This window comes from Cebus imitator, unplaced genomic scaffold (genome assembly GCF_001604975.1).
Source record: "Cebus imitator isolate Cc_AM_T3 unplaced genomic scaffold, Cebus_imitator-1.0 Scaffold21, whole genome shotgun sequence".
NCBI lineage: Eukaryota > Metazoa > Chordata > Mammalia > Primates > Cebidae > Cebus > Cebus imitator.
The window spans coordinates 5,083,252-5,099,113 of record NW_016107336.1 but is presented as its reverse complement, the minus strand read 5'-3'; the positions used below and the strand labels follow the sequence as shown (position 1 = coordinate 5,099,113).

The 15,862-nt window shown below is 44.3% G+C and overlaps 1 protein-coding gene across 5 annotated transcripts in view; it reads right to left on the bottom strand.

Moving 5' to 3' along the window:
- The window catches only part of KDM1B (lysine demethylase 1B), a 111,051-nt gene that overhangs the window by 5,722 nt on the left and 89,467 nt on the right, over positions 1-15,862 (bottom strand). For all 5 annotated transcript variants that reach the window (XM_017521651.2, XM_037736020.1, XM_017521652.2 and 2 more), the window contains 8 exons: positions 15,346-15,483; positions 14,287-14,458; positions 9,734-9,861; positions 8,200-8,331; positions 7,526-7,600; positions 3,504-3,620; positions 2,551-2,676; positions 1,232-1,354 (listed from right to left, as the gene is read on the bottom strand). In XM_017521651.2, coding sequence (XP_017377140.1) covers positions 1,232-1,354; positions 2,551-2,676; positions 3,504-3,620; positions 7,526-7,600; positions 8,200-8,331; positions 9,734-9,861; positions 14,287-14,458; positions 15,346-15,483 — 1,011 coding nt within the window. The remainder of the gene's footprint in view (positions 1-1,231; positions 1,355-2,550; positions 2,677-3,503; positions 3,621-7,525; positions 7,601-8,199; positions 8,332-9,733; positions 9,862-14,286; positions 14,459-15,345; positions 15,484-15,862) is intronic.

Sequence of the window (15,862 nt, the reverse complement as noted above, 5' to 3'; positions counted from 1 at the left end):
ACATTACTAGATAGTTCCTCTCATATAAAATTAGCAACAAGGCCAGCCGCACAGTGACTCATGCCTATAATCCCAGTACTTTGGGAGGCCGAGGTGAGCGGATCACTTGAGGTCAGGAGTTTGAGACTAGCCTGGCAAGCATGATGAAACCCCGTCTCTACTAAAATAACAAAAATTAGCCAGGTGTGGTGGAGAACGCCTGCAGTCCCAGCCACTCGGGAGGCTGAGACAGAAGAATCGCTGGAACCTGGGAGGCAGAGGTTGCAGTGAGCCAAGATCGTGCCACTGCACTCCAGCCAGGACAACAGAGTGAGACTCCATCTCAAAAATAAAATAAGCAACATATCTGAATGCCCCTTGCTCTTTATGTAACTTTTGAGTCATTTCACTTCTAATTCTGTTCCATTATTTGAAAAAGACATAAGCCATGGCCATTTACAAATCTCCAGAGATGGTGAGATTTAGTATACTGGCAAACAAAGTATCCTGAGCTCCTTGGAAAAAGACAGAAAAGAGACTATCTGCATGTGTGGCACATCAGAAAAAGCTGGACAAGGCTCCTCTGAAAGGAATGCTGTAGTCAAAGCTTCTAGAGCTTCAGTAAATAGAGGATCCATGTAGAGAATACTGAGCCTTTTATATCCTTAGAAAAAGGTGAAGTGTGCATGATGTGAGAATAAAAAAGGAAGACAATTGTTTTGTTTGTTTTTTTTTTTTAAAAAAGGTACAGGGCACTGTTAGAGGCAGAACCATGTCCCCCTTAAATGCCCATGTGGACACCCTAACCCTCAGTGCCTCAGAATGTGACTGTATTTGGTGACCGGGTCTCTGATGGGTAATTACTTTAAGTGAGGTCGCCAGGGTGAGCCTTAATCTAATCTGACTGGTGTCCTCATAAGTAGAGGAGATGAAGACACAGACACACAGGGAAGCCCACGCAAGAGGGAGGAGACCCAGGAGAAACCAGCGCTCCCGACACCTTGATCTCAGGCTTCCAGCCTCCAGAACTGTGAGGAAGTCTCTGTTGTCTAAGGCAGCCAGTCAATGGTACTCTGATGGCAGCCCTCACAGACTCGACTCAGCGGAGATGGGCAGTGGGGCTCTGAAAGAAAGAAGACTGTGGGCCCTGCCTTCCTTGCCTTGATTCTCCCTGGCGCTGGCTGCCTGGGCTTCCACACCCGCTCTGAATAGCAGGCACCGCTTGCTCCTTTCAAGGAGGGCTTTCTCTCACCTGCTCCTTGAACAGCTCCCGGAGTGTGGCCACGCACTGCTGCAGCACCTGTTTGTCGTCCAGGGTCCTCACAGATGCAACAGCCTCCCCGGCAATCACAGACATCAGCACGCTGTGCTTCTTCTGGAGACACAAAAGGGAAAAGTAGAAAGTCCCTGAGTGTTCGGCTCCCACAGATAAGGACCTCCCTTTTTTTTTTTTTTAAATGAGACAGAGTCTTGCTCTGTCGCCCAGGCTGGAGCACAATGGTGCAATCTCAGCTCACTGCAACTTCCACCTCCCAGGTTCAAGTGATTCTCCTGCCTCAGCCTCCTGAGTCGCTGGGATTACAGGCGCCCGCCACCATGCCCAGATAATTTTTGTATTTTTAGTAGAGACAGGTTTCACCATGTTGGCCAGGCTGGTCTCTAACTCCTGACCTCACGTGATGCACCCACCTCGACCTCCCAAAGTGTTGGGATTACAGGCAAGAGCCACCACACCCAACCAAGAGCCTCACTCTCACAAGTTAAATTTCACTATTTCTGGTTGTCCCTTATCCTCACGTCACTCGCCAGGACTTTTCCTCACAAACACACATTATCCATCCACTCTATTGCTTCCTGCTGGAAAAAAAACACTAAGAAAAGTAAATAGCAAATTTAGGGTTCCCTTGACTGTTCACCAATAAAAGCTTGCTTCCAAAGAAGTAGAAAGAGATGGAGAAGGAAAATCTGCAGATAAAACAATGAAAAAAACCCTCAAATGGTAAAGATCTGCTCTCAGCTCCTATGTGAAACCTTTTAAGACAAGGTTTCTTGAAATTGAGAGAGAGTCGGAAGCAGCTGTGATTGATTCTGTTGTGTGGCAGCAGCATGGCAGCAGGGAAAGTGACCACCGTCCATCTCTGGGTACGCAATTCTCCTCTCTCCTTCCTTCCCTCAGCTCTCACATTTGCTGACACACACCCTCCTTCACCAAGCTCGGCCCCTTCCCAGCTCCCTAGAGGACTCTTGCAGATGAAGTTTCAAGCACCACTCACTGACGCTGCCTGCTCCAACTTCACCTAAGAGGAACTCCCCTACAGCTTGAAATGACAGTTTCCGCAAGCATCCAATTCATATCCCAGGGAGCAACATGAGGGCTTCAAGAAGATACGGCAAATACTGGGGCTCCTTTCCTACAGGAAAATGTCCAGTCCAGTGTTCTCCCAGAATATAGACACCGATCAATGTCAAGGGTCTGCACGATGTTCATCAGCTCCTGAGCTATCAGTAATTATCACATGAATTATAAACTTTAGGATGAAAATTCAAACCACAGTTCACAAAGGATTTTACCTGGGGGTCCATGTCATAGAACACAGCAAAAAGCCCTCGCTTGCTGGCACTGGGAGGAACGTGACCAAAAAAGTCAGCCCCTTGAACTTTACTGTCCCAAAATCTGTATGGAAATTGCAAGGCAACCTGCAAAGTGAACAAAGGAAAGATGGTGAAGTGTTTGTTGTCACAAAGCCACAAGAAATCTCTAAGCAGCAACGTGTAGCTCATCTGGTATTAATCTCACTGCCTGAAAGAACAAACCCAAACACCACTCTTTCCAGTCGCCTCACTGCCTTTTCCTCCTTGTGCGCTTCTTGGTTTTTTTTTGTAGGGCTTTTTTTTTTTTTTTTTTGAGATGGAGTTTCGTTCTTGTTGCCCAGGTAGGAGTGCCATAGAACAATCTCAGCTCACTGCAACCTCTACCTTCTGGGTTCAAGTGATTCTCCTGTCTCAGCATCCCAAGTAGCTGGGATTACAGGAGGCCACCACCATGCCTCGCTAATTTTGTATTTTTAGTAGAGACGAGGTTTCACCGTGTTGGTCAGGTTGGTCTGGAACTCCTGACCTCAGGTGATCCACCTGCCTTGGCCTCTCAAAGTGCTGGGATTACAGGTGTGAGCCACTACACCCAGCCCGGCTCCTTGTTTTTGGTGCCACTCAGTTCCAAACCCATGGATAACGGAACCCACTGGCAACCTACAAGCTAGTCTGAAGATGACCAGCATTCCCAAGACTCGCTCCTAACAAGATTCTTTCTCCTAAAGTCAAAACTCACAGACTTCAGCCAGCTCTCCTCCTTTCATTTTGGTAATATTCTTTTGGGTTCTTCATGAACAATCACTCAAATGAAAAGGAAATCTTTGAATTTTATTTGTATTCAGATATTACCCACTACTTCTCCATATCAGAAGTTAACATCTATCATCTGAGATTAATCTCTTTCTTTCTGGGGATAAAGTAATTTAAGTCACCTTTTCAATGATGCCTGCACCTAAACTGTTGATAGCCTTCATCTTCTTCTCTGGCAACGGTGGATTAAACTGAATGGCACCTTTCTGTAGTAAAGCCAGTGGTACAGTGACTAATACCTGTGGAAAATAATTAACAGTTAACACACAAACAGCAACAGAACCTCACACTACAACTACACTGCTGTCAACAACCCATGCTGTTATATTGGCAAGAACAAAGGCTGCCATGTGCAACTGTTGAGGTTGTTCACTGCACAAGGGTGCCAGTGCCTGGCTAAGAAGTGGCAACCACAGGGAAGAATTCGCAAAAAGGTCTTGTGGCTAATAACAATCTTGGGTAAGAAGAGTCAGCAGAGGCTGGGTGCGGTGGCTCATGCCTGTAATCCCAGCACTTTGGGAGGCCGAAACAGATCCCTGAGGTCAGGAGTTCAAGACCAGCCTGGCCAACATAGTGAAACCCCGTCTCTATAAAAATACAAAAATTAGCTTGGCGTGGTGGTGAGCGCCTGTAATCCCAGCTACTCAGGAGGCTGAGGCAGGAGAATCACTTGAACCTGGGCGGCAGAGGTTGCAGTGAGCCGAGATTGTACCACTGCACTCCAGTCTGGGCGACAGAGCAAGACTCCATCTCAAAAAATAAAATAAAATAAAAAAATAAAAGGGCCAGCAGATCCCAACCCTGAAAACAGAGCTTGAGGCGGAAACAGCCCTAACTCTGGAGTCGGGAGAACTTTGTGCATCATTCCTGATATATTCCACTGTGCGGCCAAGCCTGCCACTCATCTCTGCCACACATCTCTAAAATGAAGGTAGTATCTGCCCCATCAACCTCTGAGGATTAGGGTAATGCTTTAAAAGGAAAATTTACAAGATACATCATCAACATGCTTCCTAAGTGGTAAAGCACGTCACAAACATTAGGAACTGGAAATTTCGGGCTTCAGACCCCATTATCGTTGCTGCAATCAGGGCGCCATGACTACTCCTGCCAGCTCCAGAATCATGCCACATACAGAGCAACGCGCACCAGCAAAATGCATGCTTCCCAGCCTCCTCTTTGACTTGCAGTTACTGGTGGAACCCTGCGACTTTCATGAGCCCTGCTGCAGAAGCAGCAAACACATCCACCATGGCTCGCTCGCCAACAGAGGCAGCAGAAGTGAAGCAAAAGTCAACCTACACCTACATCTCATGCAAGTGCATCAGACCGGCTAGGCTGCAGGGGTATCTACGACCCTTTTGTAGGGAGCTGAGGAAAAGTGTATTATTTACTTTCTAGTATCTGCAGTAAAGAATGACACCTGGGATGCGAGTGGAATGGAGCTGAAGACCAAGCACCCAATCTACCCAAGGCTTCAAAGATGTGGCATATTTGGTTTCACTCTCAATTCTAGGATCACAGGAAGCTGGGAGTTTTGTGATTCTGTCGCTATTTTCTGCCACATGCAAATTTTATAAAGTATAAAATATGTTCTCTATCATCAAGAAGTTTGTAATCTATTATAGATAGTAATTACCATGCCACCAAAAAAATCAAACCACACAAAAAAACAATTACTATCCAGTTAAATTATATATAAGAACTGCAAGAAAATAATAAAATCTAGATTGCCCCCCGCCCCCACTTTTTTTTTTAAGAGACAAGGTCTTACTCTATTGCCCCAGCTGGAGTGCAGTGGCATGATCACAGCACACTGCAGCCGCAAACTCCTGGGCTCAAGTAGTATTCTTGCCTCATCTTCTTGGAGTAGCTGGGACCACAGGTATGCACCACCATGCACAGCTAACTTTTTATATTTTGTAGAGACAGGGTCTCACCATGTTGCCTGGGATGGTCGCAAACTCCTGGCCTCAAGCCATCTTCTCACCTCTGCCTCCCAAAGTGCAGTGATTACAGGCGTGAGCCACCATGCCCACAAATCTAGATGTTTTCTTAATGACAAAAAAATCCCTGAAAAGCCTAAGAACTTGGGTAAACCAGGCACAGTGGCTCATACATGTAATCCCAGCGCTTTGGGAGGCCAAAGTGAGAGGACTGCTTAAGACCATGAGTTCAAGACCAGCCCAGACAACACAGGGAAACTCTCTCTCTACAAAATTTTTTTTAAATTAGTGGGGTGTGGTGGCAGGTGCCTGTGGTCCCAGCTACACAGGAGGCTGAGGTGGGAGCACTGCTGAGCCCAGGAGTTTGAGGCTGCTGTGAGCTACAAACTGCACCACTGCACTCCAGCTTGGGCAACAGAGTAAGACCCTGTCTCAAAAAAACAAAACAAAAGAAATCCTTGGGTAAACGATAAGCAAATATATAAACACATCCTAATAAAGAACTAATGTGAGATGTCAGTGGAAGCAGCCTAGATAGACGTTGGTCAGTCTATCGTGTTGGGTCGAAAATGTTTTACTTACAAGTTTAGGGAAACTTCCAGTATAAACTGTGATGTGTGCTGGCTACAATAAAAATATTTGTTTTAAACGTTTCAAAGTGCAGCCAGAAGCTGTGCCCTCATTTCTCTAGATGGCTGGAATACAAACACAGAAAGGCAGAAAGTACACAGAGTACCGGCCAGGGTCAGGCAGAGTGTGATGAAGCAGAGGTCATAACCAGCCTGCTGTCCTGGATACCAAGAAGCGGAGACACACAACAGCAGAGGCTGATCTGTCGGGTGACTTGCAATTTTAAAAGGGGGTATTTTTAAACACTATTTACCACCAGGCAGAACCTATTAGGAGCTTATAGAGAAGGTCACTGCAGACAAGGTTCTCAACCACAGCTGCACACTGGAATCACTCGAGAAGCTTTAAAAACATGACAAGCCAGCCATGCTGGTGCATGCCTCTAGTCCCAGCTACTCGACGGAGGCTCAGGTGAAAGGATCCCTTGAGCCCAGGAGCTGAAGGCTACAGTGAGCTATGACTGTGCCTCTGCACTCCAGCCTGGGCAACTGACCGAGACCGTGTCTTTAGAACAAAAAAGCGAAGCCGATTCAACAAGAAGGTATGCAGGGGGACTTTGCAACCTTTCTTTGCAAATACCTCCCAGGCGATTTTGACATGCAGCCCAGGGATTGCTGCCCCAAATCTCCTAGTTGGTTAGTGGCAGAAATAACGTTAGGGCACCCCCTACTCCAACTCTAACTCATTCCCTGGACCTGTCTTTCCCTTGTGACATGCAGTCCTTTATTTCTGTATGAATATCAAGGGCTGTGAAACAAGATTTAGACACCTGAAGTTAGGAAGCATAGATAATTTAGGAACTAGTGATACTTCATCAATTATATTTTTTTCATACTTACTTAAAATATAACTAAACTTAAACTTTCAAGGTTTACTAAATCTTCCCCCACCCCAAGTAAGCACCTTTATTCTCCATTACTATATATCTCAGTGTGATTTCAGGTATTCGATTCAGCATTACCTTGTACTGTTCACCTATTAAAGCTGTTTATATAAAATTTAAGCCATATATAAGTACTTCTGACAGTTTCAAGATTTTAAGAGGAAAAAATAACTTTCTTGACCTGAAAAAGGATTCCGTGGTTAAAAAAAAAAAAAAATGTGGAGAGCACAGAATAAAAGTAAAATAGGTCTCTTTAATGAAGTAAAATAGATTTCTTTAATGCAGGACTTCTCAGAGCCTTTAACATACTTCTGTTTAACTCTACACAACTCCCACTTAACCCTAAAAGTAGAGTGTTGTATATGATATTTCTCAAACTTACTTGGTCTTGCCAAACTTATTTGACCAAGGAATCTTTTTTCTTGTTCAACTCTCAGGACTCATGTGCCCTAGAACTCACCTCAAGGAACATAATTTAGAATTCCATCTGCCATGAGTGTTAGATCATGAAATCAGCTTTGCATACCTACTCACAATTAAGTGGAGATACATAACTTACCAGAAATCCAACAAGGCTCCATGCAGATTCCCAAAGACAAACTCCTTGATACGAAAGATTTTTCCTCCCCTTTCAGCCCCTGGCAGCAAGGGTTTCTACCCACCCTCATGCTGTCCTCGCTCTTACCTTTTGTGCAGAATACCCTGTGCCATCTGTAGTGGTAACCTGCACTTCATCTCCGGAATAATCGATACTCTGCACCTGCTCAAAAAGCAATTAAGAAAAAAAGTGAGGGATGGAACCACGTGATGCCGGATCCTTTCCGATTCTCATATTACATGAATTTACATCTCCAAGGCTAAGGGGAATCTTTTCCTGGCATTTAGCGATCTAAACAATTGTTATAGCTGAACTCAGGGAGTTAAAATTTATGCTGTGTCAGAATATGCAAAATAAACACTGTGTCGGAATGTAGAAAATAGTTATAATATGGTGTAAAGTGAAATGCAGATAAGTAACCACCCCCGTGATTACGATAAGACACGCAATACAAATGCACTGAGACAAAGATATAAAGGGGAATTTTTAACGTGAAAATAACTGCACTGGGTTAGGAAGGCTGTGAGCAAGTTGAATACCTTCTTAATAGAAATGCACTGCGGCCACTATGGTATCCAAGGAGCAGCAGCTGCCTCACTGACATAGCTAATGCTACACAGGCTATGAATGAACCACAAAAGTCCTGCTAGACCCTGGCTAGACACCAAATCCAGCCCCGTTCTCCTGCGAGAGCCGCATGCCCACAACTTCATTATCCCTAAACAAGGCAGAGCCAGAGCCTCCCAGCAGCCAATACTCACTGGAGATTTGAGCCGAATGTCCAGCCCTTCTGCCAGTTTTTCAATTATCGCTGAGTATCCGGGAGTTAGCAAGGTGTGGTCACCAGCAAACTGGGCAAAGAATTCATTGTGGTCCCAGGAGCGAGCAGATACCTGGGAAACAAGAGGTTGGGGACACAGCAGTGTAAATCCTTGAGCCTGTGCCTGAGAGCCAATATGAGGAGCTCCAGGTGGGAACAGCCACCAAGGCTGGGGACAGGCAGACCAGCCCAGGCAGAGGCCACCGTCGGGGGGAGGAAACCTCGAAAATTTTATTTGAGGAAAGTTTGAGAACACAGGTCTATATCACTTGGGCGTTAGTACCACTCCTTGATAAAAATAAAAGTGGATTTTATATATTGACAACTTTGGCAAAGTAGAGTTCTGTGAAGGAAAAACTGTATTTGATCGACACATATACAGATGCTATCTGTCCTCAACATGGAAGCTCTACAGAGGAGAAACCCAGCATGATTTTGGAAAACAGCACGATTCCCATCACAGAGCAGAATCAAGTGGAAGTGAAGAGGTCCTGAAGGGCCTCTGAAATCATCCATGGAGTTCTATTCAAAATACAGAATACTGGAGTATTAGGTTCACAGTTGGTTAAATGAATTAGGCAAGCTTAAATTTATTTTAACAAGGTAAACAGACCAGCCTTGCAAGGACACTATTTTGTCTTCTTGAGAGCAGTGTTTTAGACTCCATGGTTCCAAAGAAATAACCTAAGGGCCTCTGCAGAGGGCAGGGAAAGGAGGGTAAAGAGACTAAGTCCTGGCACAGTGGCTCATGCCTGTAACCCCAGCATTTGGGGAGGCCGAGGCAGGAGGATCACTTGAGGCCAGGAGTTCAAGACCAGACTAGGCAACAGAAGACAACCCCATCTCTACAAAAAATAAGAAAAATATAAGAAACCCTATTCTGATTCAGCCCAATAGCCCTCCTTCCTTTGGAGTGATTGATTTCTTTCCGCCCCCCCAAAAGAGGTTCTCACTCTCTCGCCCAGGCAGGAGTATGGTAGCACCATCACAGCTAACTGTGGCTTTCACCCCCCAGGATCAAGCCATCTTCCCACCTCAGCCTCCCATGTCACTGGGACTACAGGCAAATGCCACTAAGCCCACCTAATTTTTTGTAATATTTTGTAGAGACAGGGTTTTGCCATGTTGCCGAGGATGAACTCCTGGGCTCAACCAATCCGCCAAAGTGCTAGGATTTTACAGAGGTGAGCCACTGTGCCCAGCCTGCTCCTTTGTTTTTACATGTTCAGCTTCTTTCACAGGCATTATCTGAAGAAGGGTTTCTCTTGCTTCAACAACAACAACAACAAAAGTTTAAAGAACAACCAAAACCACAGTGGGGTTAATATGCTCAGAAGTCACGGCTTTCACGCTTTTAAGCAGAATCATTCTTGTTTATCCAAACCAGCTCAAATCCAATATTTAGAAACACAACACACACACAGACACCCCACCAAGTATTGTCAAAGCACACCTTTCACAAAACCCAACCGCACCTGGTGAAGGTTGCTGCCACAGGCATACTCCAGGTTACTGAGATGGAACTGGAGCACCTGTCCCTCCAGCTCGCTGAACTGGATACCAGACTCCTTAATAAATGCTTTGTAGATCTCTTCTATCTTTTCTGTAATAGGAATGGGTCAAAGCAGAAAAAAAAACAAACAGCTTTAACAAGATTCTCCAATTCCTTCTCCTTTGCTTGCAACCTCTGTCACCCAGCAACACCCAAACCTTCCAAAGTCTCTTCCCAAGTAAAGTCAGGGGAAAGGATCTCTTTATAAGGTCCATTTCTCTCAGGAAGAGAAAACTTATCCTACCGGAAACAAAGCTGTATAAGTTCTACAGTTTCAGAAATGTCTCAATTCTGCTTTGTTGAGAAATGGTTTCCTTTTGCTCAAGATACAGAAAAAGTGTCCCCACACACAGATGTACATGCACACACAGAGAAGATATCATTCTCTTTCTGATCCTGCTGCCATCACATTAAAGTCAGTTCTTACAACATCTCACCTCAACCAAGAGACCTGTAAAGGCTAACTACTGGCTACAGTCTGTCTCAAACAAGAATACTCCATTATGGCTGGCCAGCCGCGATGGCTCACGCCTGTAATCCCAGCACTTTGGGAAGCTGAGGCAGGCGGATCACCTGAGGTCAGGAGTTCAAGACCAGCCTGCCCAACATGGCGAAACCCCATCTCTACTAAAAATAAAAACTAGCCAGGTATGATAGCAGGCACCTGTAATCCCAGCTACTCAGAAGGCTGAGGCAGGAGAATCACTTGAACCAGGGAGGCAGAGGTTGCAGTGAGCCAAGATTGCACAACTGCACTCCAGCCTGGGCAACAACAGTGAAACTCCATTTCAAAAAAAAAAAAAGAATATTATGGACTGGTATCAGGTCAGCCCTCTGCCTCCATATCTGCCAATGTAATAAATTCCCCAACCACAGCCAGGCAAAGCTGGCACATCTTAGCCTTTCCAAAGGTAGCAGCTCCTATCTGCCCACTCACAGGCCCTACTGTGCTGCTTATGAATCCAGGGTAAATTCCTTCCCTGAAGGGTCTGTGACCTCTCACTCTCCCTCATGGGAATGCCTTCCCCCACCCAATCCCATCCATTCTTTACGGCCTGGCATCACCAGGCCATGGCAAGCCTCCAGAATCTCTCCCTGTCATCAACTCCTAACTGTCCCACTCAACCGGACCTTTTAACTATACGGACAAATATAGTTAATATCAGCTCTGTGATATCACTATCGTCTTAGATTCCTTTGTAGTGGGGCTGGAAGAGGGTTCTGGCTTCATGTCTGACTAATTCTAAGCACCTCAGTACAGGTTACTTCTTTACAACTGTTCCAGTGATGACAACCATCCAAAACACGTATCACAGGCTCCAAGTTTCTTTTTCTTTTTTAAACAGGGTCTCACTCTGTCACCCAGGCTGGAGGGCAGTGGCACAATCCCGACTCACTGCAGCCTCAACATCCTGGACTCCAGCAATCTTCCCACCACGGCCTCCCAAGTAGCTGGGACTATAGGCGTCCACCACCATGCTCACATACTTTCTGAATTTTTAGTAGAGATGGGGTTTCGCCATGTTGCCCAGGCTAGTCTCAAACTCCTGAGCTCAAGTAATCCACCCACTTTGGCCTCCCAAAGTGCTGGGATTACAGGTCTAAGCCACCGCACCCAGCCCCCAAGTTCATAGAGTATCACACACTTGTCTGACTAGAAGCGGAACAGTATCAGTTACTTAAATTTTTTTTTTTTAAACAGCTCAAGGCTTTCATCAAAATGTTCAATTCTTGCACCAGACTGTAACATGAAGATGCCCAAGAGGCCTCTGGATTTGTGCCTGGCTTTTGCTCCTAGACCCCTGGGCTTTGTGCCATTTTCTGTGACTTTTGTAGAAGTCCCATCCCTGATTCCTGAGGTACAGTTTCTACATTCCTGTTGGTTTTGTGGAGGGGGTTAAAAAAAACCAAGATTGCTAGGATAGTATATAAAATTAAATATAAACAGACTGAGAGAGGCCTCAATGTGATTTTGTGTTTTGGAAACAATGTTTCACTATCCAGACTGAAGTACAGTGGTGTGATCTCGGCTCACTGCAGCCTCTGCCTCCCAGGTTCAAGTGATTCTCCTGTCTCAGCCTCTCAAGTAGCTAGGATTTCAGGCATGCCACCACACCAGACTAATTTTTTCATTATTAGTACAGGTGGGGTTTCACCATGTTGGCCAGGCTGGTCTCAAACTCCTAAACCTCAGGTGATCCACCTGCCTCAGCCTCCCAAAGTGCTGGGATTATAGGCGTGAGCCACTGCACACGGCCCACTGTAATTTTTATGCAAATAATATTTAAAAGCTTTAGTGCACCTGCTTTCTGAAATGAAATCTAGTCCCTTAGTATTTAGATTTGAGTTTCCCTTATTTCTCTCGTAAGATGAGATCTCAGACAGCTAAGATACTAACAGGCAGGATATGACTACAGTCTTACACAGAGATGTGTGCACTATTATCGAAGCTTTTTAACAAGCTATTGATAAGATGAAATGCCTGCTTACATAGTAAGTATTACTGAGCCTACCTTAACAACTTGTTTGTTTGGTTTTTTTTTTGAGACAAAGTCTCGCTCTTGTTGTCCAGGCTGGAGTGCAGTGGCACAATCTCAGCTCACTGCAATCTCTCTCTCCCGGGTTCAGGCAATTCTCCTGCCTTACCCTCCTGAGTAGCTGGGATTATAGATGCCTGCCACATGCCCGGTTAATTTTTTTTTATTAGTAGTAGAGACAGGGTTTCCCCATGTTGGCCAGGCTGGTCTTGGACTCCTGACCTCCCAAAGTGTTGGGATTACAGGTGGGAGCCAAAGTGCCAAGCCTTTACTTGGGTTTTTGTTAATTTGTGAGACGGTGTCTTGCTCTGTCACCCAGGCTGAGGTGCAGTGGTGAGATGATAGCTTACTGCGGTCTCTGACTCCTGGACTTAAGCAATACTCTCGCCTTCTGAGTAGATGGGACTACAGGCATGCACCACCATGCCTGGCCTATAGCTTGTTCTAGGTAAGGCTAAGGCAAAGCATTATCATTAAACGTTTTTATTTGGTGACTCTGAAAGAAATGTAAAGAAAACTCCAGCCAGTGACTACAACACAAGTACAAAACACTAACCAAGTCCTGCAAATATCCTGTAAGTCAGACTAATAACTGTTCTCAACTCCGTAAAATTTAACAACCTATGAATTAGTCGGGACACTACAACATTTGATTAAACGATTCCTGTTGACGGGAGTATATTTCTGAAAATGTTCTCTTATGGTATATCAGTCAATACTCACTAAGGACAATTACAGTGTAGGTCTCTTAGAGATGGTGTATCGCCACAGTAGAGGGGGAGGGAAAAGAGAAAAAGAAGAGACAGTCCCTGCTACTAAGAAGTTTACCCCAAACAGAGATGAACTGTGTATCTGGCTTGAAGAATTGAGAACTCTTGCAAAGAAACATATAGTTGAAGCAAATTAACACCTTGCAAAGTGAGTTCAAATGTTCACACTACAAGAAACTCCAACATGTCTCCAAGAACTACAAGTGAATACATTCAGGTCACAAAATTGTAGGCTAAATAAATATCAATTTAAGAAGGAATACAGTAAAATTTCAGCCGGCACCCTCGTGAAAATGAGTCACTATGGGTGGTCATGTTTCCTAAAGAGTGGTAGCTAATATTGCCCATTTAAGTACAAAAGCCAAAAGATTTTGAATTAAAAATATTTTTTCTTTCTTTTTTTTTTGGAAATAGGGTTTTGCTGTGTTGCCCAGGCTGGAGTACAGTGGTGGGATTATAGTTCACTGCAAACTCAACCTCCTGAGCTCAAGCTATCCTCCCAACTCAGCCTCCCGAGTAGCTGGGACTACAGACACACACCAACATGCTTGGCTGGTTGGTGTTTTTTGTTTTTGTTTGTTTTGTTTTTTTCTGTAGACACAGGCTCACTATGTTGCCCAGGCTGGTCTTGAACTCCTGGGCTCACGTGATCTTCCCCACTTGGCCTCCCAAATGCTGGGATTACAGGTGTGAGCCACTGCACCTGATAGATTAAAATTCTTAAACTGTAACACTTTTGGCATTCTCAAAATATACTGGAGAAAACCTTAACCCACTACTCAACAACAAAAAAAAATCCTGACACACAGAAACCCTTATCTAGAAAAGACATTACAGGGTGATGATTTATTACACAGGGCTTACCACATGCTTCCTTAAAAGTAAGCTACTCTGGGAAATTTAAAATTAAACATTTAGATAATTTTGTAAAACACCTGCTACTGTGTAAAGTCAAGTCTGTGTATGTGTACACAATGCAAGCATCTAAGGCTCCCTAAAAAAGTGCTCCACCCCTCAGAACTTGGAGAATCCCTCAGTCCAAAAGCAATGCTCAGGAGGGCTACCCTGTTGCTGACATCCGACCTCGCAAATGCACGATGCCACTGCTGATGAAACTTAGGTAACAACGAAACTGAGATGGAACAATCAGAACACCGTTCTCCCCATACCTCCTAAAGGGACATCTTGGAGCTGAGTCTTATCCTTTCTCCACTCAGAGACAACATCCAAGAGAGCATTAAAATGAAAATCCATGCGCTTGTCAATAGTGGGGTCAGTTATTCTTCCACCTTCCTGAATTAAGTCACATCTTTCTCCCAATTTATGCATGCTGATGCCAAGCTTCAAAATAATAAGAATAAGAAGGTGAAAATTTTCCCTGGAAAAACATATTTACAGGTTCTAAGCTGAAAATCAGACAGAGCTCTCATGGAGAAAACGGTCCAATACCTCTCAAAAATAAAGCTAAATATGCTCCACGTGGAATGGCAGCAAAGTCAGGCAGTGAAAAAAAGCCAGTATGAAATCTACAAGATTTTATTTGATGAGAATGTGACAGGGGCAGCAACAGCTCCTACGCCATGGCTGCTCTAACTTTTTGGCTAATGTTTCAGATGCCAGACACTGCCTGTCCTTGCTCTAACATTCTGTCTCCTCTATGGACCCTCATGTAAATGAACACACAAACACTCACAGCGAAGCTGAAATTGAATTGACCATCAATAAACATTTCAGAAGAAGGCTTGCGTCCACCAAGTCTTCAAAGAAACTGTAAGAGCCAGACAAAAGACAGGCTGCCTCATTAAATATGATGTTCAGATAATTAATACATAATTTTAAGTATAAGTATGTCCCAAATATTGCATGTAAAATATCCCATGTAATACTGGGAAATACTTGGGTAAAAAATTACTTGTTTATCTGAAAGTGAAATTTGAGAATCCTGTATTTTTATTTGCTAAATCTGGCAACCTTAAAATTATGAGCTAACCAAGTGGCCTGCAAATAACAAGGAAATAAAATTAAAGAGATTACAAAAAGGAAAACAATCTTCTACATCCTCCAGTTCTACCTTCTCAGAAAGGCAGAAGAAGTTCTTACTACTTTTCAGAGGAGATGAGGGGGCTGTTATATGTAATTTACTTTGCAAGCATATTAACACTGCACACAAGCAAAGTGAAACTGTTTTTCTTTCCTTTCTCTACAACACAAAGCTAAAAGAAACTCACTTGCTCACACATTAATGCCATTGGGTTGTTAATACAGCCATTGACTATCTGAGCTCCTCTTCCCACCGTGACGCCTTTAAAAGATTTATCATCCCAGACTCGGCCTCCAATTCTGTCTTTGGCTTCCAGGACAGTCACCTAAAAAGACAGACAGTCAGGGAAGCTAAATAGGACACAGGAGTTATATCAGACATAGTATTATAAAAACGTAGAATGACACGGTTAAACAGCCTCTATATTTAATTCAAAATATTTCTACAAAAACAAGTGTAAAAAGCAGGCAGTGTGAACAGAAGCCAGAACAGATGTTCAAAACAATCCGTCTAGACTCTAGCAAGGAAAAACTGAGTGGTCTATTGAAGGAATCACTCAAACCAGATAGTAAGATTTGATGAACTACGCCAGAGGCAGTGGCTCACGCCTCTAATCCCAGCACTTTGGGAGGCTGAGGCAGGAGGATCACATGAGGCCAAGAGTTTGAGACCAGTTTGGCCAACATGGTGAAACCCTGTCTCTA